Source organism: Colletotrichum graminicola (genome assembly GCF_000149035.1).
Source record: "Colletotrichum graminicola M1.001 genomic scaffold supercont1.57, whole genome shotgun sequence".
In the NCBI taxonomy this organism is placed as follows: domain Eukaryota; kingdom Fungi; phylum Ascomycota; class Sordariomycetes; order Glomerellales; family Glomerellaceae; genus Colletotrichum; species Colletotrichum graminicola.
In genome coordinates, this window is record NW_007361061.1 from 153,362 (window position 1) to 178,023 (window position 24,662).

At 55.0% G+C, this 24,662-nt stretch overlaps 5 protein-coding genes and 1 non-coding gene across 6 annotated transcripts; all 6 read left to right on the forward strand.

The window, feature by feature from the left end:
* Positions 1–1,230: 1,230 nt before the first annotated feature.
* On the forward strand, positions 1,231–2,684 carry GLRG_10193 (eukaryotic aspartyl protease; the record flags this gene model as incomplete). The annotated part of the gene is made up of 3 exons (XM_008100878.1): positions 1,231–1,623; positions 1,676–2,545; positions 2,604–2,684. The coding sequence occupies 3 exons, from the start codon at positions 1,231–1,233 to the stop codon at positions 2,682–2,684; spliced, it is 1,344 nt and encodes a 447-aa protein (XP_008099069.1).
* Positions 2,685–4,951: 2,267 nt separating this feature from the next.
* GLRG_10194 (uncharacterized protein) lies at positions 4,952–7,144 on the forward strand (the record flags this gene model as incomplete). Its single annotated transcript, XM_008100879.1, has 1 exon — positions 4,952–7,144. One exon carries the CDS (start codon positions 4,952–4,954, stop codon positions 7,142–7,144), a length of 2,193 nt encoding a protein of 730 aa, XP_008099070.1.
* A 7,594-nt stretch (positions 7,145–14,738) lies between these two features.
* Positions 14,739–17,465, forward strand: GLRG_10195 (uncharacterized protein; the record flags this gene model as incomplete). The annotated part of the gene is made up of 2 exons (XM_008100880.1): positions 14,739–14,861; positions 15,030–17,465. The coding sequence occupies 2 exons, from the start codon at positions 14,739–14,741 to the stop codon at positions 17,463–17,465; spliced, it is 2,559 nt and encodes an 852-aa protein (XP_008099071.1).
* Positions 17,466–18,349: 884 nt separating this feature from the next.
* On the forward strand, positions 18,350–19,632 carry GLRG_10196 (uncharacterized protein; the record flags this gene model as incomplete). The annotated part of the gene is made up of 3 exons (XM_008100881.1): positions 18,350–18,437; positions 18,531–19,106; positions 19,163–19,632. The coding sequence occupies 3 exons, from the start codon at positions 18,350–18,352 to the stop codon at positions 19,630–19,632; spliced, it is 1,134 nt and encodes a 377-aa protein (XP_008099072.1).
* Positions 19,633–20,066: 434 nt separating this feature from the next.
* GLRG_10197 (aconitate hydratase) lies at positions 20,067–22,582 on the forward strand (the record flags this gene model as incomplete). The annotated part of the gene is made up of 2 exons (XM_008100882.1): positions 20,067–20,111; positions 20,174–22,582. 2 exons carry the CDS (start codon positions 20,067–20,069, stop codon positions 22,580–22,582), a joined length of 2,454 nt encoding a protein of 817 aa, XP_008099073.1.
* A 1,751-nt stretch (positions 22,583–24,333) lies between these two features.
* On the forward strand, positions 24,334–24,424 carry GLRG_13258. Its single transcript has one exon. It is a non-coding gene; the product is annotated as a tRNA-Ala (tRNA).
* Positions 24,425–24,662: the final 238 nt, after the last annotated feature.

The following is a 24,662-nucleotide window of genomic DNA, read 5'->3' on the forward strand; positions in this document are numbered from 1 at the left end:
AGTCATGTACTGTTGGCTATCTGCTCGTCGAAGCTGGCGGTTTTTCAATAGAGAGGTCACTTCGTTATCGCCAGCCACGGGTCGTGCGAACCTGACTTAGCACCACATCTACGTCACACACCCTTTTCTCTTGCTATCAGCTCTCCAATCGAGTGCGACAAATATCACTGTCATGGCAAGCCGGAATAAAAGAATATGTAACCAGTAGCAAACAGGATACCTCGGCGTCAACGGAAGACCTCGTATTCTTCCCAGCCCTTGTAACGCGCTCTTGCAGGGTATTCAAGAGTCTGGAGTCGATCGACGCCAAGACGGGACATGGCCCGCTAAGCTCACCCCTGTCCTCCAGTCACCGTGCAGCCGTCCCTTACATCATAGACCTCATCTCTTGGCTGATTTGCTCCTTCATACCAAATCGCTCAGATGAAAACCATACAATGTACTATGTAGATATTGTAACTTTCTGGCAATACTTTGAACGTGCCAACCCATAGAGTTCAACCGAACAATGCTGCAAATTGGAGGATCTTGAAGTTTGCAAATCTGCCTCGCAGGGAGTCGATAGCGTCACTTCGACTCGCTCATCGAAGCAGCATTCATCTCATTATTTAGCTTGAATCGGTTCAACGTAGACCCCGCCAGCGAATTGGACACCCCCTCTGCTTCTTTCCCAACTGCCTCATCAGGCTGGGCCGAGGTCCAAATCATTATCATCCCCCTCACGAAAGCTCGAGGACACAGGCTAAAGGTCCTAAGCGCTGTCGCGAAGATCCGTTTCAAGCTTGCAGTTGCAACGCCCCACCTCCCCTATCTGACTCCAGGCTGTTACACTTCAACTGCCGGCATGAGGTCCTCCCATGACAAGATACAGCTTGATCCCGGTCCTGTTCAGCTGAACCGTCCTCAGCGAAACAACAGCTTTTGATATGGCCTTCGAGATGCCAGAGCATGATTGCCGCCCCACCTCCTAAGTGACAGCTCCTCCTTATCTCTCTACAAGCGCTTGTCAAGTAGGCTTACTTGCGGCTATCACGCATTGATTTCCAACATCCCAGATTCATCTGATGTCGGTCTTCCGAGACGTCATTCCCGCTTCTCTTACCAAAACGAACAGGTATTTAGTCGTCGTTCTGAACCCGCCAGCTCGAGAGCTCAGCTCTTCTCGACTAACAGCCCCAACAATTTGCTACCACCCACGCAACTTGGGTTTAATCAAATCACGGATCCAAAATGCAAGCATTTTTTCAAGCCCAAGCCAAGTTCAAGGCGGACAATGGTCTCGCAAAGATTCCTGTGGTGCCAAACAAAAACTACAACCGCCATGGCAGAAAGTCTTATGTCCATCTTCTGAACAAGTTCAAGTTTGAGCCGACGAAGCCTGGACCATATGTCCAGACACGAAGAATGGCCCAAAGGGGACTTGCCGCCCCTGGTTTCAACGCGCCAGTAGGCGGTCGAGTCTCCATGAGCAAGGTTCTGGTTAAAAAGACCGAGGGTGACCAGCACGGAGAAGTCACCGCCGAGGACCAGCAGTATGACTCCATGTATCTCTGCGAGGTTTCTATCGGAACACCCCCGCAGAAGTTCAAGCTGGACTTTGACACGGGGTCCTCCGATCTCTGGGTAATACTCTGATCAATGTGCCCCTTCCCGTCGGTCACTAATACTATACTAGGTGTTCTCAAAGGAGCTCAGCAGTTCCCTCCAACGCAACCATAACGTGTTCGATCCCTCCAAGTCCTCAACTTTCAAGAAGCTAGAGGGCAAGACGTGGAAGATTTCGTACGGCGATGGCAGCTCGGCGTCGGGCGACTGCGGTACCGACAACCTTGTCCTCGGCGGGCTGACGGTCAAAAACCAGGTCACCGAGCTCGCTGCGCATCTTGCCCCGCAGTTCTCACAGGGAACAGGTGACGGTCTCCTTGGCCTCGCCTTCAGCTCCATCAACACGGTGCAAAACAAAGGTGGCGCCCGGGACCCACAGGCCACGGCAGTCGACAACATGATCGCGGAGAGCGATATCCCCAAGGACGCAGAGCTGTTTACGTCAGCGTTCTACAGCGAGCGCGATGAAAGCAAGCCGCGGTCGTTTTACACGTTTGGGTGGATCGACACGGAGCTCGTTGAGGCTTCCGGTGAGGATATCCATTGGGTCGATATCGACAACACGCAGGGGTTCTGGATGTTCTCCTCGGAATCAGCAAGCGTCAACGGCAAGGCTGTCGCGCAGAGCGGAAACAAGGCCATCGCGGACACTGGAACGACTTTGGCCCTCGTCTCGGACGAGGTATGCCAGGCCTTGTACGACGCGATTCCCGGCTCCAAGTACGACGAACAACAGCAGGGCTACGTGTTCCCGACCAGCATCAAGGCGGAGGACATGCCCGAGTTCAAGGTTGCTGTCGGTGACAAGGAGTTTGTGATCCAGAAGGAGGACCTGGCGTTTGCACCAGCTAGCGACGGGTTCTGGTACGGAGGCGTGCAGTCAAGAGGCTCCAACAAATTCGACATCCTAGGAGATGCGTTCCTGAAGTCAATTTATGCAGTAAGTTTTGTTGATGAACGTGAGTATAGTGTGATGAGATGATGCTAACTTGCGGTAGATTTGGGACCAAGGAAATACGAGATTCGGATGTGTGCCTAAAATCGAGAAGACGCAGAATCTTCAACCTTCATCGTCCTGAAATCGGGGTAGTGAAATGTCGAACACTTGGATGCCTGGGATCAAGTTGAGGCGGACGGTTTGATTCCGAGTTATCAGACCAGATTTTAAGGTGTATCCCAGCTGGTGTAGATGGAAACATCGCCTTTTATGATGACGAATACACATTTCAGCAACCGTTTTGCACGCCCAATACATCGCCGGCTGCTCATGCGGGTGAGTATTGCAAGGACCGGAAGGCGCCGGATATGGAGACTCTGACCTCGGCAATAGCATGTCCTTGTTTTAGATATTTTCAGAATATCTCGACATGTGTAAGTGCCAGTTAGTGGTTTGTTCTGGGTAGGAAATAATACAGTGGGTGGATAACCCCTACGAGGAGCAGCTTGTGTGTGTAGTCCCGAGATGCCCAACACTTCACCCTTGTTATATACACACGCTCGTCTGTCTGTATGCTTGTGTCGTAGTCGCAAATGTGAAGTGGCATGACTGACGGACCACTACTATTGGGAATGTCCTGTATACTCTGTGGATGGGACCTTAAGGTTTTGCCAAGCTTACGAAGAATGCTGCCCTCCATAGACTCAATTTCATAAAAGAGCCTCGGGGCCCTTGAACATTTAAAATCTTCCTCTGTTGATCGCCATGGCGAATAGGGTCGCCGCCCGTCGATGATAACGGCGGATTGGTATCCTCGGTTCTGGGCTCTGGTCTAGGTTTGTTCGATCCCGACTGAATAGTTTTCATCCCATCCCGAGGATGGCGAGAAACATGGTGAGCACGGCAAACAGGGTTTGGTGCCGGCCTGCCTGATCCTGGACCGTCCCAGCGTCTGGGACTTGATACGGCATCATCCTGAAAATTGATAAATGTCAGGCCACAGGCGCGGCATCAGTATTGGTGGGAACGCTGGCTGGTAGGTTAACACATCGTATGACAAAAAAAGTCAAGACAGATCCTACCCAGATCGGTGGGAATCCCATTTGGACGCTGAGGATGCATGTATGTGCAAGGGGGGGAAAGAAAAGAAAAGAAAAGAAGACAAACAATTGCACTACCTATAGCATATCTACAGCATTACTCCGTACATAGATGATGATATGATGGACGAGTTGAGCCTGCATTTGACGAAATAAATCAAAAAGTGGGACTGCCGAGCTCCGTGATGACCCCGGATTGGTAGAGAGGTTATTATTGGAAGTCAAGTCAGGCCGGAAGGTCCCAAGATTCTGTTCAGAGCTCTCTGCAAGGAGGAGAGGGCGGGAATTTTTCTTCTTCTTCTTTAGTGGGCTGTTCTACTCTTCACAGCGGGCACGGCCAGCCGGTCCAGGCCCCAAAACAGCGTCGCACGCCGGTGAGCCGGTTCAAGGAGGGCATCCTACTGGCTGAGAATCTACTGGGAGGGTTTGAAATTTGGGGGGAGGGGAAGGGAACACGGGCGCCCAACCGGCCAACACAGCGGGCGTTGGCGTTGGCGTGCTTGTGGTGCTTGTGGTGGTGGTGGTGGTGGTGGTGGTGGTGGTGGTGGTGGTGCGTGCGTGTGTGTGTGTGCCTCAGCAGCTCCTCCAGCCACGGGCCAGGGGGAAGCAATAAATCAAGAAGCGAAAAATAAAAATAAAATAAAAATAACACCACAATCCCGTCCCTCTTGTTGCCGCTACCGCTGTTGCTCCTCCTCCTGAGTCGGACTGGTGTCTGCGAGGTGGCCCCGTCTCCGTCATCCGTCCGTCTTGTCTTTTACGTCGTCTGGCCGAATTCCCTCCCTTCCCTTTCTATCACCATCACCATCTCTCCACCCCCCTGCGATTCCTCCTCGCACCCCAAGCCCTCCTCCTCCTCATATCCCAGACTTCCCCTTCGTCTGCTCTTTCATTAGAAGCAGAGAGGTCAGAGGAGACGACGCGGGTTCAAGCTCAGCTAGTGCACGGCATTGCGGTTTTTTTGCTCTGCTGCTCTGCTCTCCCCACCACTGCACAACGAAGCTGTGCTGCTGCTGCTGCTGCTGCTACTGCTTCCGCCGTTGTATTTTATTTAATACGCCTTTGTTGGCCGTCTGTTTGCTCCATCGCCCTCATTCTTAACCTACCGCAGAGCGGTATTTGCTTTTCCATCTCTTCCATTCAGCCGACCCCCGGCCAAGCATCGCATGATTGCCTCGACACCCATCCGCTTCCTCAGCTCCTCGAGCCTGCCCTCTCCGTCGTCGTCAATTTGAGCATCGCCCGCCCCCTGCCGGCTCATCAACCCGAGAAAAAAGGTTCAGGCAGCTAGCTCACAGCAAGCTTCACCATGGCCGCCCCCCGACGCAGAAAGATTGGTCATAGAAGACGCATCGAGGACGAGGAGGATGGAGAAGGTGGACCCGACCAGCTCGATCTCGATGATGACTCTCTGACCGAGGGTTCCATCGTCAGCGATGACCACGACCATGGCAACGACAGCGACACAAGCAATATCGATGAGGCCTCCCCCGTCGCCCCCAACCCTCGAAAGGCAGCTGGACATGGAAATGGAAATGGAAATGTGAAGCCTGCCGTCCGGAGCGCTTCGGCCTTGGGCTCCCAGATGATCGACAAGGTCACGTCCGATGCCGATGAGATGCTCCAGGGCCTATCCATCAGCGACCGCCCCGAGCCCGCTCAACAAGGACAAGCCGATGCCGCTGCATCCCCTCCCAAGTCGTCTGCACCTCTCGTCGTGAGCTCCCACTCGTCACGCTTGGCAGAGCCTGTCAATGAACGTCGTCGCCGGGAACACGAAGAATACAAGCGGAGAAGGGACGAGGACCCTGCCTTCGTCCCCAACAGAGGGGCCTTCTTCATGCACGACCACCGCCATGCCGGACCCTCTGCCAACGGCTTCCGGCCTTTCGGGAGAGGCCGAGGACGTGGCCGTGGCGGAGGCATCGGGGGCCCCTACGCACCGATGAAGTACGCCCAACAAGAGCCTTCTCGTCGTCATCCGGCTAACCCGAGCAGCCAACTGCACAATCCTACTGATCCCCTGACGAGTGGCCAGTGGGCACATGATATGCACGAGGTCGTCGCCGAACCGCCGCCATCGAGACAACCCAGGCATCTGCCCGTCGATACTGAAGGCCCGGCCAACGGCAATGGTTTCATCCCGACCTGCCCGTCGAACCCCACTCCCATCAACAGGACATTGTCTACAGAGCGACACATCGGCAACGTGCAGGTTAGGGTCTCTCTTCCCGTCCTCGATAAAGCTCCGTCTGCTTTTGCAATGCCCGTCAAGCAGTACACCAAGCTTCCTGATCACCGGCCGCCCCTTCGTCGTGACAAGCCCGTCCGCATCTCCTTGCCCGACAACCCGCCCAAATACATCTTCCCCGCCGTCGACCGATCCTTCATCTTTATCCCCCGAGCGATGCGACCCAACCAGCAGCGGACCCGGGGCAAGCCTCGTTCTGGTCTTGGCTCCATGGGCGGTTTCTCTAGGCGGACCAGTGTCTTCGGCGGAAGCTACTACGGCAGTGCATACTCCCCGAGTGTCGCCCTTAGTAGGCGCTCTTCACTGGCACCGGACGGGCGGGATTATTTGTTCTCGCCCACGGGGTCTGTCATGTCGCGAGCTCCAATCCCCGTCGATAACCCCAGGCCCATCGTTCGCCTGCCGCCTGCGAACCAGCCGTTCATGGGGCAGGATGTCTACCCTGTGCCGATGCCCATGCCTATGCAGCAGAACGAGACGTCCATCAATGATTTGCCGCAGCCGCAGACGCACCCATTGCCCCAGAAGCCTGCATTCCAGGAGAACCGTCAGACCCAGATACCCATGCACCAGCCTCGCCCTCAAAAGGCCGTATCGGTCACCAACATCGAGTCGCCAACCCTCAATCAAGGTCCGCAAGCTTTCCAGCAAGCATTCCACCAGCAGGTTCCCGTTCAAGTCTCCAATGGCCATCCTCAGGACGCCCACTCGCGGCAGCCATCTTATCCCACGCAGCATTCCACTGGCACACCTCTGTCGCAAATCCCAGAGAGGGCGATCCACGCTGCTCCTTTCCAGCCGAATACCTTCCAGCAACAGAGCTTTTACAACCAGCCCTACCCCATGATGCAGCAGCAGCAGCAACAGCCGCCGCCGCCTCCGCCGCCGCCGTACTATTACCCCGGACAGTACAACAGCAACATGGGTCCGCCGGCCGCCGCTGCGTCATTCGCCCCCTCGGGACAGCCGGGTCAGGGTCAGGGTTATCCTCACCAGACTCAGCCGGACCCCGCGGCTGCCCAGGCAAACGGACAGGTACCTGCCGGGCCCAACTTGGTTGCCCAGGAGGTCAATGGCATGGTGTACTATTACGATGCCACTCAGATGCCACCCATGAACGCCTACCAGGGCTACCAACCCCCTCCACAGTTTGGCCCTGGTGTCAGCGGTATGGGCGGGATGGTGACGCCGAGTCCCGACGGGTTCTACTACCAACAACCAGCCCCTGGAATGGTGTACTACTCGCAGTAGGGTTGTGGGCAACTGCCTTTTCAAGGTTTCCCCACACCTCTCAAACCTTCCCCATAATCCTTGTAATTCTCATTGTTGGCTGTCTAGCCGTCGCTATACCCTCTTCTCGTCGGACGTCTGGTCGGGCCAAAGGACAGGAGGAAATCCATAAAAAACTTGTCGGTGTTTGAACTCTATGATTATAGTATTGATAGGACTGACTGAGCACACTTGATCTGGGTTGAGTTGGTACATTGTTTAAGGTGGAATGGGTTTGCGAGGTGCTATTGTGGATCGTCGAGGTTTTCCAGCTATCTCCTGTTTCCCAGCTATGCCTGCAGGCACGTGCTGGGAAGCGGAGGTGGGAGAGTTCTGCGGGCGGCGTAGGGGCCAGCGAAAGACGGCCGACAACGTGGGACAAGCCAGCCCTTCGTGGTTTCTACAGCTTCGCCTTTTTCTCGAATTCAAGAAGTTCCTTCAACAAGTCTCTATCCGTCCTGCCCCTCTTGTAGGCTTTCCTTTTCGGTGGTGGGGGTTTATGCGTTTTGGCGTCTGCGACTTTTGTCTACTTCTCATGTCTGATTTGATGGAAGGCTCCGGTTTTACAGATGTGGTGTTCCGGGAGGGATGGCCGGGAGAGGCTTTCACAGGCGAGGTTCTTATCCAGGTGTGGTGGTGGTTTTCCTCCTGAGCGGCATGTTCTCCCAACAACACCCACCCCTTGTCTCACTCGATTACGGGCCGAAGTTGGTCCTGGACGTTCCTTTTACTCATTACAGATATTGCTAAGGAGGTTACATCGAGCTGCTTTGCTGTCCCTCTCCCAAATATCTGCTTCATACGTTCTGCTTTCTTCCTTGTCATGATGAACCTACTTATGCCTAGGTCCATTCTCTATTGTCGACTTACGTTTCAGGACTTTTCTTTTCTTTTCTTTTCTTTTCTTCTTCCTTCGGGCTTCTTGTCCGGGTAGTCCAGCTGCACGTGCTGGTGGTTCTGTAGAGAAAGTGTTTTCGCGTGATGGAAAAGTTTTCGAGTTCCTTTGCTTTGGGAGGGAGAGGAGGGGGGTTGCGTAGGAGAAGGGTATGATGGAGGAAGAGGGCGAGCAGCATGGGTTTGTTGAGATTTCTTGAGGGTGGTTCGATAAGGGGAGTGTACTAGAAAGGAGAGGAGGAGATGCTGTTGGAAGAATTTGAAAAAGAAAAAAAAAACTTTATCTAGAGAAATGACGTCTCCTATCTATGTTGATACCTCTTGGTTGGGGAGGTTCTTGGAGGTCCCTACGATATCTAGTCTGCACTGTTTGCCCCTCTCCCCTTCCCTTATGCTCCCCATTCGATGAATGTGATGGGAGCCACGGACACTTCGCCGCCGGATGGCGGTAGTAGACCAGAGATGGGACGGTGCCGTTGTCGTCTATTGCGCCTTTTGCTCCGGCGTCTTGACATCGCCGCATGAGGAGTTGCGCTGGGGAAGGATTCCCACTGATGCCCCTCTTATGGCCCTGACTTCCGCCATTGACACTGTGATACAGTACCGGCTCAAAAGTCTTGCTACAGCAATAATGACAGCCAATCAAAAGCTACAGTAGGTGGTTAGGACATAGGGTCTTTGGTGACGCACTGTGAAGTGACCTCAAGCTATTAAGGGGTCCTCTCTTCGACTCTTCTTTGGGTTATCTTTATTGCTGCAACAAGACTTTTGAGCCGGTACTGTAGTCACGAGACCCCACGAACGGAGCGTACCCGTCCTGATGACAGATGAGGATCGGAGAGTTGGCCGCAAGAAGATAGGGAGTCGCGTCCCAGATACGAGAAGCCACCGAAAGCTGGCCTGATCATGCAAATTTGGAAATGGGGGAACTGTGGTTCACGGCACACACATGGGATATGCTATGTTAGTCAGCCAGACACCAGCGGTTGGCACCTTCTACCCGGCTCGGGTATATCTCGACGGCGTCCGAGCCGGCCGCCGTGGGTGTTGGCATTAGGCCCGACGATGTTCACCTGGGCCTCCTTGTGCGCCGGCAATGCTTCTACCGCTCCCGGAGGGACGACCTCTCATTCCGGCCTTTCCAGAGACGTACGGGCTTTCTTCAGCGGTGACGAGATTCTTTGTGGCATCTCAGCCAACAACCCCCCGCGGGCATGGCTTGCTCTCTAATACGTAAATACGGGTAGCGTGCTCTATAGGAGATGCCCATTGAGACTCGCTCCGTCAGCTTCTCGGGAAATCTTCCGGAACTCAACAACGACCGACGGCCTCCATTCTTCGGAGTGAGGTACCCGCAGTTTCTACACCCGCACAAGGAAAGGGGGCTTGAGATCCACGTCTAGGCATAGGTAACAACTCGCTCCCCAGGGACTGCTAGAAGCCGACGGCCTGAGCCGACATCCCGCTTTTGATGAAAGGAGCTTTCATCGGATCTCTCCCGCATTGACATACCTTCTTCTCTGGGTCGTTTTCCTTTGTGCGTGGGGCGTATGAGGGAGAGGGGGGGCTTCTTTCACCGACAAGTTTTTGTCAAGGAACGGGAATCTGGTGGCTGGAGAGCAGCTCCTGGACGGTAGTAGGAATGACAATGGCAGGTTCAATCGATGTCGGGACCGTTGGCAACAGGAACTACGTAGCATTTTTGCGCAAGGCTGCAGATACGAAGCACCATAATGGCGTTGTTCTCTGACACTCACCAATCCTGCATTGGTATATTCAATAGTGGAACGCACAGATGTGTGGTGTATGTCTGACAGACGACAGCTTCGCGTCAAACCGGATATCGCCGCACAGGGTCTGGCGATTGACGGAGGATGAGGGTGACTCGGCTCCCTGGTTTTAAGGGGGTTAACGTGTGCCTGGTCTCGTATCTGGCATGCATATCCTATATCGACCTATTCCCCGATTCAGGTCATAGGTGCGACACGGCTTGAACACTTCTCTGTGTAACAAGAACACACGAGTCCAGAAGCAGCCACGAGACAAGGTAGGAGTATTTCAATCCAGTCCCTGGGATAGTAGCCACCATAAGATGCCGTGGCCCTTTGCCAAGGCTGCAATCCTGAAACAAGCCAGTCGAGAACCGGACGACTTGTGGTCTCCATCTTGGCCATTGGCTTGTCTAGGTAGGTGAGAAGACGCCGGCACGGTGGAGGGGGGAACATGACGTACGTGAGATTCTGAGCCCCTCCTTTGTTGTTTCTGCTTATTGCTCCGCCATGTGAGAGCCCACCACCGCCACTAGGAAGGAGTGCGGGGAGCATGTCGCACGGGTCCAGGCTTCAAGGTACACATCATCGGAGGTAGTGCCACAGATGGTTGCATGATGGGACGACCGTGGAAGTTTACAGTCGTCTGTGCTTCTTGCTTGTTTGGCGTAGCCTTTGCGCCTTGTATGGACATTGGATGGTTGAGGTGGTCGGTGGGGCGTTTATAAGATGGGAGACGCCGTTGTATTTCTGCACGACAGAAGTGACGAGGTCGAAATAGGCAGGGTGGTCGGCAGCTCGGCTTCAATCCGGGAGTACTGGAGGTTCGGGACCGGAGAGGGGCCTCTTCTATCCGGGTTGCCTTTTTGGGACAACTCCCAGGACCGCCCACTTCTCGACATCATGCTTGGATCCTACAAGATGGAAGAAAGCATTTGTGATACGAGTGGCAGAGCATCCTTTCTTGGCGGGGGTGACAGCTTTGGTGCGGTTAACTTTTGATGGGAACCTTGGGAGAGGCGTAGGTTGAGTTCGCATGACTAGCATTGCTGAGAAGCTGAGGTGGGGGCTAGAGAGGTAGTATGCAGCGTAGTGTTGCGATAACCATAAACCAATCGTCTGTTGTTGAGGGGGTCTGGAAAGCAAGCAGCCAGCGCTCTCGGACCTGGAGAAACGACCACTCGGGGTTCACTGTCCGCGCCATCCGTCGATCGAAAAGCCAACCTACCAAGAGGCTAAAGTCAAAAAGGCAAATTGGGCTGAATCGCCTTTGCTGCGGCCTACTTACTTTTACTTGCCTTGCACACCGAGAGCTGCCCCTCCCTTCCTTTGTCGGAGCTCTATCGCTGGCTGGTTCGCCGCCGCCGCAGGTTCCTCCTGATTAGACGGTGAGCTGTCTTGCTGAACTTCGTCCCCTTGGTCGGCAGCCTTGTGGTGGCTGTTCATCACAAACCAGCCATCAAGAAACCAGACGCACTTTACATCCCGCGGACGCGTGTCAGAGGTGTTTTGATGCCATGTTGGCATCCGTCATTCTCCATGGCTTGAGAAACGCATGACAAGTTTGGCGACAAAACCGATAGTCAAGCGCTTACAGAATGAGGAGCTGGGAGACGGCCTATCAAGCCCAGGATGCATTTCTGTTTCCTACTTTCTTGCCCATTGCCTTCGAGGAGGCTGTCTCACTGCAACGCAAAAGAGGTCCACGTGAACGAGTCAAGCGCGACCGGGCTTTTCATGTTTGACCACAGGCCTTTGTCTCGTCTTGCTTCATTGTCTTCGGCATGGTCCAGGAAGACTGGATACCAGAGGGTTGCGTGCTTTTTGAGGCTACCATGGCGCGTGCTGTGCCACTGAGGGAATGGTGCTGCTTCGAACAAGGAAACGGCTCAGGTAACGGGCTGACCAGCGAACAGACTGTCCAGTGTCGCCGATCTGACCTTCCTGCCACGCAGATGAAGGCCGACGACCACGCTGCCAGGCTCGCTAAGACCAGATGCGGTAGCTGCATGAGGTTGGGGTTTACAAAGCGTTGAACAACGCATCAAATGCAATCAATGTTCGTCTCGTCGTTCACTTCCCTTCTGCGATGCACCTGGATTTTGTATAGACTTGCATGGTAAAATGCGAGACGCTCGGCTCCAGGACAGACACAGCACTGGGCACCACTGCGCGTCGGAGAAGTCGGGGTTAGAAACCCCGTCTTGTCGGAACGAGGATGGCTGATTGCCCGACCGACGGGCCATGTAACTATGCAGCAAGCTGGGGCTCCGGCATCGCGATTCGGTGCATGGAGGCCTAAAGCCGACAGTGTCCAAAGTGCGAGCCACCATAGTGACATGGCACGTTTGAACATTGAATGCGACTTAAAGGAAAGCGAACGCGACACGAAGATTAATGAGCCGAGCCTGTCGTAATCATGCCGAGCCAACCCGGCGAGCGAACCCTATGAGTGCCTACTACGGAGTACAATGGAGGTTTTACATGGTCGAAGTGAGCATCCGTAAGGTAGGTAGGTATAATTCACGGCGAGGTTCCAGCTCGCCTCATTCTAAGTTTGGTGTTTGCAGGGCAGTCCCTCGTCATGCGTCAATGAGCGGTGGCTATTGCGCCTTCGCCCAGGGTAGTCCTAGCGGGTGTAGATAGAAGGGAGTCGGAGTCAGGGGGTGTGCGAGTGCTAATCTGGGTGGTCGAGGGGTGGGGAAAGGTCGAGGCAACGACACGGGAGGAAAGCAGTCGAACTGGATGAATGTCGCGGTTTTCGTCTGGCTGCCTGCAAATGGGAGGATAGACGGAACAAGGAGGCGAATGCGATGACTCGACAGGTTCATCCAGAGAAAGCCATTCGTACGTCGTAGTCAGGGTCGAGATTTGGGGGGGGGGGGGGGCGAAGAATCTTGGAGGAGCTTCCATTGACTGATGGGATTGTAAGCTGCTCGGGTAGCTAGCTGTCTTGTCGCCGCCGGCGTCGTCTCCGCCCGTCGTAGTGGTTGCTGACCGCCTCTTTCGAGCTTGTTCTATGGCGATGATTTTTTCTTTCTTTCTTTATTGCCGCATCTCTCCCGCGGTGGCGACGGCATTGGTGGTGGGAAAAGCGAATGGAGGAAGCTGGGCTGAGGTGTCGTATGCTGCCTGGTTGGTCAACTGGCTGCTGTGCTTGCTGCTGACTTGCCCGTCGTTGTGGTGACATGTGAGCAGTCGTGCCTCCCGAAGGGCGAGGCCGGCAACCGGACAAGGTTGGTTGCTAAGCAGAGACGGCGTGCGACTGTCAAAGATGTAGATGGCACTACGCAGACCTGACACTTTGACGACGTGGACCTTCGTTAGCGTGTCTCGGCCAACTCTGCAAGCGTATGTTTAGTCCAGCCTTTCCTTTCCGTATTGTTGCATCTCCTCCTGCTTCACTCCCTACCGACTCTAGAGTTCCAACTCGAAGCAGAAGTTTTGCAGTTCCTCACTCTCGTCTAAGCAGCGGCAGAGAGGAGGGGGTTTCGACTTGACTTATCAGAGGAACGGGGATAGGTAGTGAGTGTACACCGTATCAACGGCAGTATCATAATTTGTACAGGTACAGATACCGACCGTACGCAATAGGTTGCAATCGGTATCCGTACCTACCTACCTACCTAGGTAAGGTATCCACATTCCCGCGAGGTAAGAGAGTGAGGGAGTACGTACCTCTCTCTCGGTGCGCTCTCGGAAGGGTAAACCAACTGCGACCATCGCCATCCAACCAACCGGAGCGCGCTAGTCACTTCCTTGCCCCTCTCTTTTCTTGCCTGGGGAAGGCGGCCATGGCCCGTGGATGGCGGCGACCCTCGGGCACAGTGGGCTGCGAGCGTTCCGCAGGTACCTTAGGCTTTTGCCCACATCCACCCGCTCGACTTACTCCAAACCCCACTCCACTTGCTCGCTCGCCCTTTCCCATTGACGCGTCCCCGACACCGCCGGCTGGCCAAAACCCAGACAGACCATCCCGGCCAGTCCCAGTCCCAGCACGCACTCGACAAGGCAGATGGGCAATCAGTGAACCGTGAACCGTCGAGAGGCAGTCGCGGGTGACGCTACCACTTCCTGCCTGTCTGCCTACCCACCCAACCCGCCTCCCTTTCCCAGCTTTGCCATCCATCATCATCACCCGTTTGAGGTGCCTCTGCCTCCCACCGCCTCGGTTAGTCCTGTGCTTGTCCTGCTGGTCCCCCTTCCCGGCCACCTACGCTTTTGGCGGCCTTGCCCTCTCATTGCTTTCTCGTACATAAGTGGCCCTTGATCCCCCCCTGGCACCTTTGCAGTATCCCTCCAAAAAGTCACCTGCAGCCTGCAGAAAAGCTATTTGTCCCTCAAGTAGCTCTCAACTCCCGTCTCACACACAGTTCAGACGCAGACGCACTCCTTCCTTCCTCTGTACCTTCCGTCACAGAGGACGCACAACGAACGCAGACGCAGACGCAGACGCATCACCCGCCTAGGCCTCTCCACCTCCACCAACTCCACCCACCCATCCACTCTCGCTCACTCCCAGGCCCTGCTCTGGTGTCTCCTTCCTCGTCTGCTCACCTTCTTACTCCACTCGACGACTGACCCCCATCGTCCCCGATCTCACTTATCTCTCTCCCACACCCCATCCGTCCGCTTGGATTGTTCACCTCACCATCTGCTACCCGGACTAGTCTCTCTTCCACTTTCACATCAACATCAATCGTCGACAACTTTTAACATATCCGTCGACATCCCGACAAGAATTGAATAAAAAAGAGGAGACACATCTTCTACACCAACCGAGCGAGCCTCGTGTGTCCCGTGCGTGGCTGCTCAGCAGTGAAACACCCGCCAGAGCCGTCATCCCCTCCCCGCCAGGCCGACCGCGAGTTTCCCTTTCATCCATAGTCACCGACTTCCTTCCATCCTCCACCATGGCGTCCTCATCAGCAACATCGCCAGACACGCAGGTCACCTTGAAAATCAACTTCGAGGGTATGACTCGTCGCCACAAGCTTCCTCTGCGAGATATGGGTCCAAGCACTCTCGAGGACAAGGTACGTCATTCCCGCTTATTCCGCTGCTCGTCTGCCCATCATTCTCGATGCTTTGTCGCTCGCTCGACGCTCGCTGCCGTGTCGGTATGGTCAAAATGCAGCATCTTGCTTGTCCCGTTGAGCTCCGCGGCACAGTCCTGATGAGTAGGCTAACACCACCTACTATAGGTCCGCGCTCTCCTGGCTCTCGCCTCGGACGCCAACGTCGTTCTGGAGAGATACTCTGATTCGGCTGGTTCGTACATTACCCTCGACAAGCAAAACGTCTCGGTCTACAAGCAGCTTTACCGTGCCGCCAAGGCCAAGCAAAAACTCAAGCTTCGTGTCACCAAGTTGTCCGAGGAGAAGATAGCCCCTAGGCCGGTTTCCGTAGAGGACGTCCCGGAGTCTAGCGCCCCCAAGGCCGAGGAAGAACTAAAGCCTGAAGCGACACAACCTCTGGTTGATCTGAGGCAGTCTAACGTCATCGATGCCGAGCAGAAGAAGGAGCTGCCTACCAGCGACACCGGCCTCGACTTTGAGGCCTCTATCCTGGCCTCTCTCTTGAGCAGGCACGCCAAAATTAGCGACGAAGCGGTGCCGGCGGCTTCGGCTGATATCCCCGTCTCTGAGGGCATCACAGGCCGCGATCAGTGGTTTGCCAACGCCTCTGCCACAGAGGGTGCACCTTCACGGTCTTCTTGGGGTCGTTGCCCTGCTTTGATGCACCCCAACACCAACTTTGCCGTGTGCTGCAACAGCTGCGACCAGACAGTTCCCGATGCCCACTACCACTGCTCTACCTGCGACGACGGCGACTTCGACCTTTGCCAAAACTGCGTCGATCAGGGCATCACTTGTTACGGTGCCGACCACTGGCTCATCAAGCGGATCGTCAAGAACGGCCAAATCATGAACAGCACTACCGAGACGATTGCCCCTAGGCCCAAGGCCAAGGTCGAAGAGCCTGCTCAGGTACCTGCCAAGGCGCCTGCCAACATCAGCGAGCTTCTTCGTCCTGTGTTCAGCACCGCTCTGTACAGCATGCGCACTTGCAACTGCTGCGTGACGGAGCTGCCCGAGTCCAGCTTCCTCCACTGCACAACCTGTGAGGACTTCGACTTGTGCCACGCATGCTTCGAGAAGGACCTTCACGGCCATAACCCCAAGCACCCCTTCGTTCCCGCAGTTGAGGGCGCCCATGTCCCCAGCCACATTGAGGTCAAGTTGGCGCCTGGCCGTAACCAGAGCCACAACGCCATCTGCGATGGTTGCGACAGGTACATCGCTGGCGTCCGCCACAAGTGCCTCGACTGCCCCGACTGGGATTACTGCGCTGACTGCATTGTGAATTCCAAGTTTGTTCACCCCAATCACCGCTTCGTTCCCATCTACGAGCCTCTCGCGGAGGTCCGCAGCCGTGCCGTCAGCCGTTCTGTCCATTTCGGCATTTGCTGCGACGGTCCCCTCTGTGCCCGCGCTCACGGCGCGCCTGCTTACATCTCAGGTGTCCGGTACAAGTGCACCGTGTGTCACGACACGGACTTCTGCGCCAACTGCGAGGCTAGTCCCGCCAACACCCACAATAAGACCCATCCCCTTGTCAAGTTCAAGACGCCCGTCCGCCACGTCACAGTCACCACCACTGGCGAACGTGGAGATGGCCAGCGTATGCAGCAGATGGGTGACCGCAATGTCCGTCGCACTAGCTCCCGCTCTACGGAGACTACTGCCAGCGCTTCCATCAACGTTCCTCAGACAGTTGTTGATGTGAAGCCCACAGAGACAGCAATGAAGGAGGAGATCGTTGAGAAGGCCCCCGAGCCTGCTGTCAAGGAGGAGATTGCCGAGCAGAAATTTGTTGAGAAGGTTCCTGAGCCCGAACCAGAGATCAAGAAGGAGGCCGAGCAGAAGCCTGCACCAATCCCCGAAAAGCCCCTCACTGAACAGGACCTCCAGGCTGTGTTCGTCCGCGACACAGTTGCTGATGGCACCGTCCTCCCGCCCAACACCGTTTTTGAGCAAACCTGGGTCCTCCGCAACGATGGTGACGTTGCATGGCCTGCTGGATGTTCCGTCAAGTTCGTCGGTGGCGATTACATGGGCCATGTCGACTCGAACCACCCTGCCGGCATTTCCGAGCTTGTGTCTGCTTCCGAGTCGACCGTCTGCTACGCTCCTCTTGCCCCTGGTCAGGAATTTTCTTTCAACGTTCTGCTTCGCACGCCGGCTCGTGAGGGCAAGATTATTTCTTACTGGCGTCTGACAACCAAGGACGGTCTCAAGTTCGGTCATAGACTTTGGTGTGACGTCAGCGTCCAGGTTCCCAAGCCTGTCGCCGAGGAGCCCAAGGAGGAACCCAAGCAAGCCCCTGCGGAGATGCAGAGCAGCATCATGATCTTCCCCAAGCTTGAGAAGGAGTCACCGGTGTCCAGCATTCACCAGGAAGTCAAGTCCGAGTCGGTTCCTGCCACCAGCTCCGAGGCGGAGGAGTTTGAGGATTGTGGTGAGGAGGATGAATGGGATGCTTCTGACGATGGTTTCATGACCGACGAGGAGTACGACATTCTTGACGCCTCGGATGAGGAGTTTCTCGAGGAGCAGCAGCGCAGACTTAGGAAGTGAGCTGTATGTCGTCTTTTGAGTTTCCATTTCCACCACTGGATACGGAGTGATCGGTGGTTTCCTTGGGGGTTCCGGCTTTCCTTGCATGTTTCATTTCATTAGGACCCGGGGTGTTTGATTTCCTTTTGGAACCTGTATAAAGGCAGTGACGCGGTGGTCGGTGGCGACACGCGCTGGGCAGCGTTTGCTGGCGGTCAATGTGGACCGATCACTCGCCCTCCAGGTCAGGTTGAGGCGACGCTCGTTCACGACACTCTTGACAGATTACAGATTGGTACTTGTAGGTTTTAGGCAGCAGTCAGCCGTAGCTATTTCAGCTCTTGATCATCCATCTTTGCTTTGTCCCGAAAACGCGCGAGAGATTATAAAGCGTCCCTTTGAATTTGCTGTAGAAAAGCTGTGTCATATGTCACTTGTTGGAATGCGGATTTGGTGTTCTGTCCTAGTGCCCGCCCAAGCAATTGCACCCCTGTCCGGAGCTCCCATGCACACACCCCTTTCGGGTCACTTGTGCTAGTTTCGGCACCAATCACTGCGGGGCTCCTGGACAGGGGGGTGCCCGAAGTGAGGATAACATTTGGATAAAGTGTCCTCAAGGCTTTCCACCACATCTCCCGCTCCACGAGACTTGCGCCGAACAATCTGACCAACTTGCGAGGAGGCAACCTTCGTTTGACCTGAAGATTTTCTTTTCAATTGATCCGACGCCGAAAAACGAGGCATGCGGTAGCGATCCTAGGTTTTGACGGCGGACACTTGCATCAAGCCGAGAAAGCATTGCGTTCTGAGTAGCCAAAACACAACAATCGAGGACGAACCGAATCCCTCTGACCCATTCATTCAACCCCTCGTTTTTATACACTTCGACGTCTTCTAACGTCGCCATGATGAATGGGTGGGAGGAGAAGCACCAAATGGACGATGATGTCTTTGGGGCAAAGGGAAGTATTGTCAGCGCATTTGATGCCTTTCGTAAGTTTGCAACATCTGTTCAGTCTCGCTCTTGAATGCTCGATATGGGGCTCTCGGCTAGGCAATTGGTTACTAACAGTTCCTTCTTCGCAGCCAAGGCGAAACCGCAATATGTGACGCGAACGGAGGGAGGCGGCAAATGGACCGTCGCTATGGCAGTCATCTCGTTCTTCCTATTCTGTACCGAAGTCGGCCGCTGGTGGCGTGGCTCGGAGACACACACATTCGCTGTTGAGAAGGGCGTTGGGCATGAGATGCAAATCAACTTGGACATCGTTGTGCGCATGCACTGCGACGACCTCCATATCAACGTGCAGGACGCAGCGGGTGATCGCATTCTCGCGGGCAGCATGCTCAAACGCGACAAGACGAACTGGTCGCAATGGGTGGACAGCAAGGGTATCCATCGTCTGGGAAAAGACAGCAAAGGCAAGGTCGTGACGGGTGCCGGATGGCAGGAGGAGGAGGGTTTTGGCGAGGAGCACGTTCACGACATCGTATCTCTCGGAAAGAAGAAGGCCAAGTGGGGGAAGACTCCGAGACTTTGGGGTGAAGGCGACAGCTGCCGTATCTACGGCAACTTGGACGTGAACAGGGTGCAGGGCGATTTCCACATCACGGCCAGAGGCCACGGCTACATGGAATTCGGAGCGCACCTGGATCATGCCGGTACGTCTTGTGTCTCCGATCGAAGCTTGGAACCCTTTGACTGACCGTTTGCGCAGCTTTCAACTTTTCGCATATCATCTCGGAGCTGTCCTTCGGACCTTTTTACCCCTCGCTGGTCAACCCTCTCGATCGCACCGTCAACCTTGCAAGGATCAACTTTCACAAGTTCCAGTACTATCTGTCGGTAGTCCCCACCGTATACACGGTCGGCAAGTCGGCTTCGTCATCCAACACGATTTTCACGAACCAGTACGCCGTCACGGAACAGAGCAAGGAGACCGATGACCACAATATCCCTGGTATCTTCTTCAAGTACGATATCGAGCCGATCCTGCTCTCGGTTGAGGAGTCCAGAGACGGGTTCCTGCAGTTGCTCATGAAGATTGTCAACATTGTTAGCGGTGTGCTCGTTGCCGGTCACTGGGGATACACTCTCACTGAATGGTACAAGGAGGTCATGGGCCGGCGAAGAAGAGAAAGGAACGAGGGCTTCATTGGAACCAAGGGTTCAGAGTACAACCAGTAAAGTATTACTATGGGTGGCGTGGATATTAACATAGAGGTGACGTCGGAGTTCAATGGCTGTACATAGATAGGCATCTGAGGCTAGGAAATAGTTTCTTTACATCAATCATGCCTCCGAAATATAACAAACGGAAAAGTTAGCATGCAATAGGTCTGTCGCATGCCTGGTGATAGTAAACAGCTCTTCCCCCCGGTCCCTGAGCGGTTCCTCTACCGTGCAGGGGTATCCGGTGCAGTATCGGGGCGAAGCCGGCGGCGCAGGGGCATTTTGGGGGTTGCTCCACACTGGGTGAGCCTCTCCCCCAGACTCTCGTCGAATCCCACATCGCCAATTTCCAAGCCGCATTGACAATTGTGACAATCCAAAAATTTCCCAAATCCCCCCCTCTCCCGCCACTACGAGTCAAAGCATTCGGAGGGAGGCGCGCAGCGACAATGGCACCAATTGAGCTTGCCAGTCGATCTGGGGGCGCCGCGAGGGTCAGTAATGCCCAACCATCATCAGGTGTACAGCAGAGAGGCAGGAATTGACATGACGGCAGCGTCTTCTGACCCGCACGCGACCATACCTTTCTGCGACCTCATGCCTCCCGATCAGGAGGGCCTTCGCGACCGCTCAGGACGTTGAACAGCAAGATGCCGCGATGCGTAGACTTTTGCCCAAGTCCATTAAGCCCGATACCTACCGTAGGCTTCACGACAACCTCCTCAAGGTCCGCCACGTCCTCGGACAGCAGCGCCTGACCCTCGCCGAGAAGATCCTCTACAGCCATTTGGACAATGTCGAGGAGTCGCTCCTCACGGATACGGAGAATGGACGCAACATCCGCGGCAGTGCCAACCTCAAGCTTAACCCGGACCGAGTCAACATGCAGGACGCATCGGCCCAGATGGCGCTCTTGCAGTTCATGTCCTGCAACCTCGCCAAGCCCGCTATTCCGGCCAGTATCCATTGCGACCATTTGATTGTGGGCTCCAAGGGTGCCGAGAGCGATTTGAGCGACGGCATCAGCGTCAACAAGGAGGTTTTCGACTTTCTTGAGTCTGCTGGACGTAAATACGGCATGGACTTCTGGCCCCCGGGCGCAGGCATTATCCACCAGACGGTCCTTGAGGTCTATGCTCTCCCGGGTATCATGATGCTGGGAACCGACAGTCACAGCCCTAACGCCGGTGGCCTGTCGACCATCACCATTGGGGTCGGTGGTGCCGATGCCGTTGAGGCTTTGGTCGGCGCCCCTTGGGAGTTGAAGGCCCCTCGCGTGCTTGGTGTCAAGCTGACTGGCAAGCTGAATGATTGGGTGTCCCCCAAGGACGTCATTCTCAACCTCGCCGGAAAGCTGACAGTACGTGGCGGGACTGGATTCATCGTCGAGTACTTTGGCGAGGGCGTCGAGACTCTTAGCGCCACCGGCATGGCTACTATTTGCAACATGGGTGCCGAAGTCGGCGCCACAACCTCTATCTTCCCCTACACCGCTGCCTCGGAACGCTACCTGCTCCAAACCCGCAGAGAAGCTCAACATCGTGCTCTCGACGGCTACAAGAAGTGGGGTGGCTTCGACTTCAAAGCCGACGAGGGTGCTCAGTATGACCAGGTCATCGAGATCAACCTGTCCGAGCTGGAGCCCCACATCAACGGGCCCTTCACCCCTGACTTGGCTACTCCTCTTTCCGCTTTCAAGGACACCATCCAGCAGGAGCAGTGGCCTGAGGTTCTGTCAGCCGGTCTCATTGGCAGCTGTACTAACAGCTCCTACGAGGACATGACCAAGGTCGAGAGCATGGTCAAGCAGGCCGAGAAGGCCGGCTTGAAACCCAAGGCCCCCTTCTACATCACTCCTGGTAGCGAGCAAATCCGTGCTACTCTGGAGCGTGACGGCACCCTGCAGACTCTGGAGGGCGCCGGAGGCATCATTCTTTCGAATGCTTGCGGTCCCTGTATTGGGCAATGGAAACGACAGGACGACATCCCCAAGGGACAGCCCAACGCTATCCTGACGTCTTACAACCGTAACTTCAAGGGCCGCAACGACGGTAATCCTGGTACCATGAACTTCCTCGCTTCTCCAGAAATCGTCACGGCGATGGCCTACGCTGGCGCAACCACCTTCAACCCCATGACAGACAAGCTGCAGACCCCTGACGGAAAGGAGTTCAAGTTCGAGGCTCCGCAGGGTCTCGAGAACCCCAAGGCTCCCTTCGAGTCCGGCGTTGCGTCGCTCCAGGCTATCTCGCCGGAAGCACACAACCCTGACGTGCAGGTCGCCATTGCCCCGACCTCCGAGCGTCTTGCCCTGCTTGAGCCCTTCGCGCCCTTCCCCGAGAGCGACCTGAGCGGGCTCAAGGTCCTTGTCAAGGTCACCGGAAAGTGCACCACCGACACCATCTCTGCCGCTGGTCCCTGGCTCAAGTACAAGGGCCACCTGCCCAACATCAGCACCAACACCCTCAACACGGCCGTCAATAAGGAGACGGGCGAGGTCAACGCCGCCTACGACGTCGACGGCTCCAAGCACACGATCCCCGAGCTCGCTCAGAAGTGGAAGGAGCGCGGCCAAGAGTGGCTCGTCGTCGCCGAACACAATTACGGCGAGGGCAGCGCGCGCGAGCACGCCGCTCTTCAGCCGCGGTATCTTGGTGCCCGCATCGTGCTGACCAAGTCTTTCGCGCGTATTCATGAGACCAACCTCAAGAAGCAGGGCGTCGTGCCCCTGACGTTCGCGAACGAGGCCGACTACGACAAGATTGCGGCTTGCGACGAGGTCAGCACCGTCGGCCTGTATGAGATGCTGCAGAACGGCGGTCAGGGCAAGGTCCAGCTGCTCGTCAAGAAGAAGGACGGCTCCGAGGTGCTGATTCCCACCAACCACGCCGTGACCAAGGACCAAGCAGGCTTTATCCTCGCGGGTAGCGCGTTGAGCATGCTTGCCAAGCGCAACCAGGCGTAGGCTCGACTGTACATGGTTGAGTCGGTGTGATTGGGACTGCTTCGAAGTGGGCTTGGGAGTACAACTGTCCATGGGCCTGATTTTCTGTCCTGGGGTTTTATGGGTTTTCTAGTTGCAAGAAGAATAAAAAAAGGTGGGGCGAAAGATGAAAAGATCGAAATCGACGTTTGTATATATTCTGCAGTCCCTTTTTGTTTATGGGCCTCTTTCGGAGCAGTTTGGTTGTAAACAGGAAAAGAAACGGATGAAAACACTGTCTGTCCCAGACCCCGTGAAGTAATGAGGTAGATGCCTGCTGATGCAAAGTACGAGTAGAAAGACTCTTCTCAAGTGAGTTCTCGTACGCAGTGCAAGCGGCACGACGTCGAGCAGGGTTACTCGAGAGGCAACCCCAGGTCTTTCCGGATCATCCATCATGTCTGGTCACTTGCTTATACTGTGATGTGGTCAAGATCGACTAGGGGTAATGGGAAAGCGGGAAAATGGGGGGGAGGGGGGTGGAGTCAAGCGAGTGACGACTTACAGTCTCAGTCAAGTCTGCAAAGGGAAGAAACGAGGGTCAGCTCGTTGGTTTAGGCTGACGCACCCTTGGAGACGGGCAGGTTGAGCACTTCGACACTGAGGTGGCATTCCAACGTGTAAGAAGAGACGAAGGGCTAGCGCCATGATACCGAGGAAGACGATCTTTGCGCAGAGAATGTAAATGTGAGTGGCCATCCACCCAATAGTGACGGGTTGGAGAGGGGACATGGGTTTAAATGCCATCTAAGAGAAGCTCAATCAGGGCTACCAAAGTACTTTACTGTGAGGAAACATCAGATAGTAATACGGATATAAGTCCCTAACAGACAAGAGCAAAGACAACCAAGGAGAGTGTTACATAACAGTAAAGTGTAGTCACTAAATAGACCCAACTGCTGAGCCTAGGTAACAACAAGTAAGGGGAGACAGTACTCTGGTCACTAAAGGCCTTCCTAGATATTAGCAAGCTAACCTAGTCACTGTAACCTCAAGGGCTTTGGTCTCTCTGCACGATGGCTGCTTTCCTGATGTAAATACAGCGCAGCTGGGCAAAAGGTAGGATAACGTTAGTAGTAGAAGCTTATTGGCCTGCTATAGCGTAGTGTAAGAAGAATAGCTGAAGGGAGAAGGACAGCTTCGCCAAGCTGACCGAGGTGGCGGGCCGTAAGCCGGGGACTGGTCACATACGAAACTACTATGCGTACAAGGCGGATACATTAGATGGAGAGAACCTCTCCATCACAGCCGGGACTTAAAGTTGCTTCCAGTGAGCCGCGGTCTGGCGTGCTGCGTTAATTCTTGGCCGGCTGAAGATAACGCTTGACTACCTACATCGACCTTGCATGCTACGGAGGGTTCTCCGAAGCCCCCATGGGTTTTAGCGCAACCCGAGCCTTGCTGAATAATGAAGCAAAGCAGGTGTCTCTCAAATCATAACACAGTACACGAATCCACCATTCATTTGATATCTTTCTGTGTTTCGGTCCGGAAAGTGTCGAGCCTGCGCCGCCCCGGGGCGCACCATCACTTACTTCATCACCAACAAGGGGAGAAGGGTGCGCTCGGAAGTCCAGTAGGAAAGCAGCGAATCATAAACAAACAGGCCTCATTCCAAGTTGGTTACAGCCGACGAAGAAGGTATCACGGCCGCCGTTGTAAACTGTCTTCAGGTCTATGATCCGCTTCAGCACGAGGACCGTCATCGACTAGGATCATTCCAGTCTCGAGTTGGGCGATTGGCTCAGTGGTAGAGCGCCCGCTTTGCATCGTAGCCTTGATCACGAATGCGGGAGGCCCAGGGTTCAATCCCCTGATCGTCCATTATCTTTTGCGAACCTCGCATCTCGTTTTGACGTTCTTTCTGTTTTGTGTGTGGAAGAATCCAGACTTGAGCGGGCACTGTCAGACAAGAAAGACATACAGGCACGTTTCGTTGTGTGGCCGATGATGGAGCTTGCTTGGTGGGGACTCCGGCGTCACTATCTATCTCCTGTGCCGCCTTGCTTTATAATTGCAAGGACACGCAGCTTTTGCTCGATACAGCTCGCGACTTCGACTA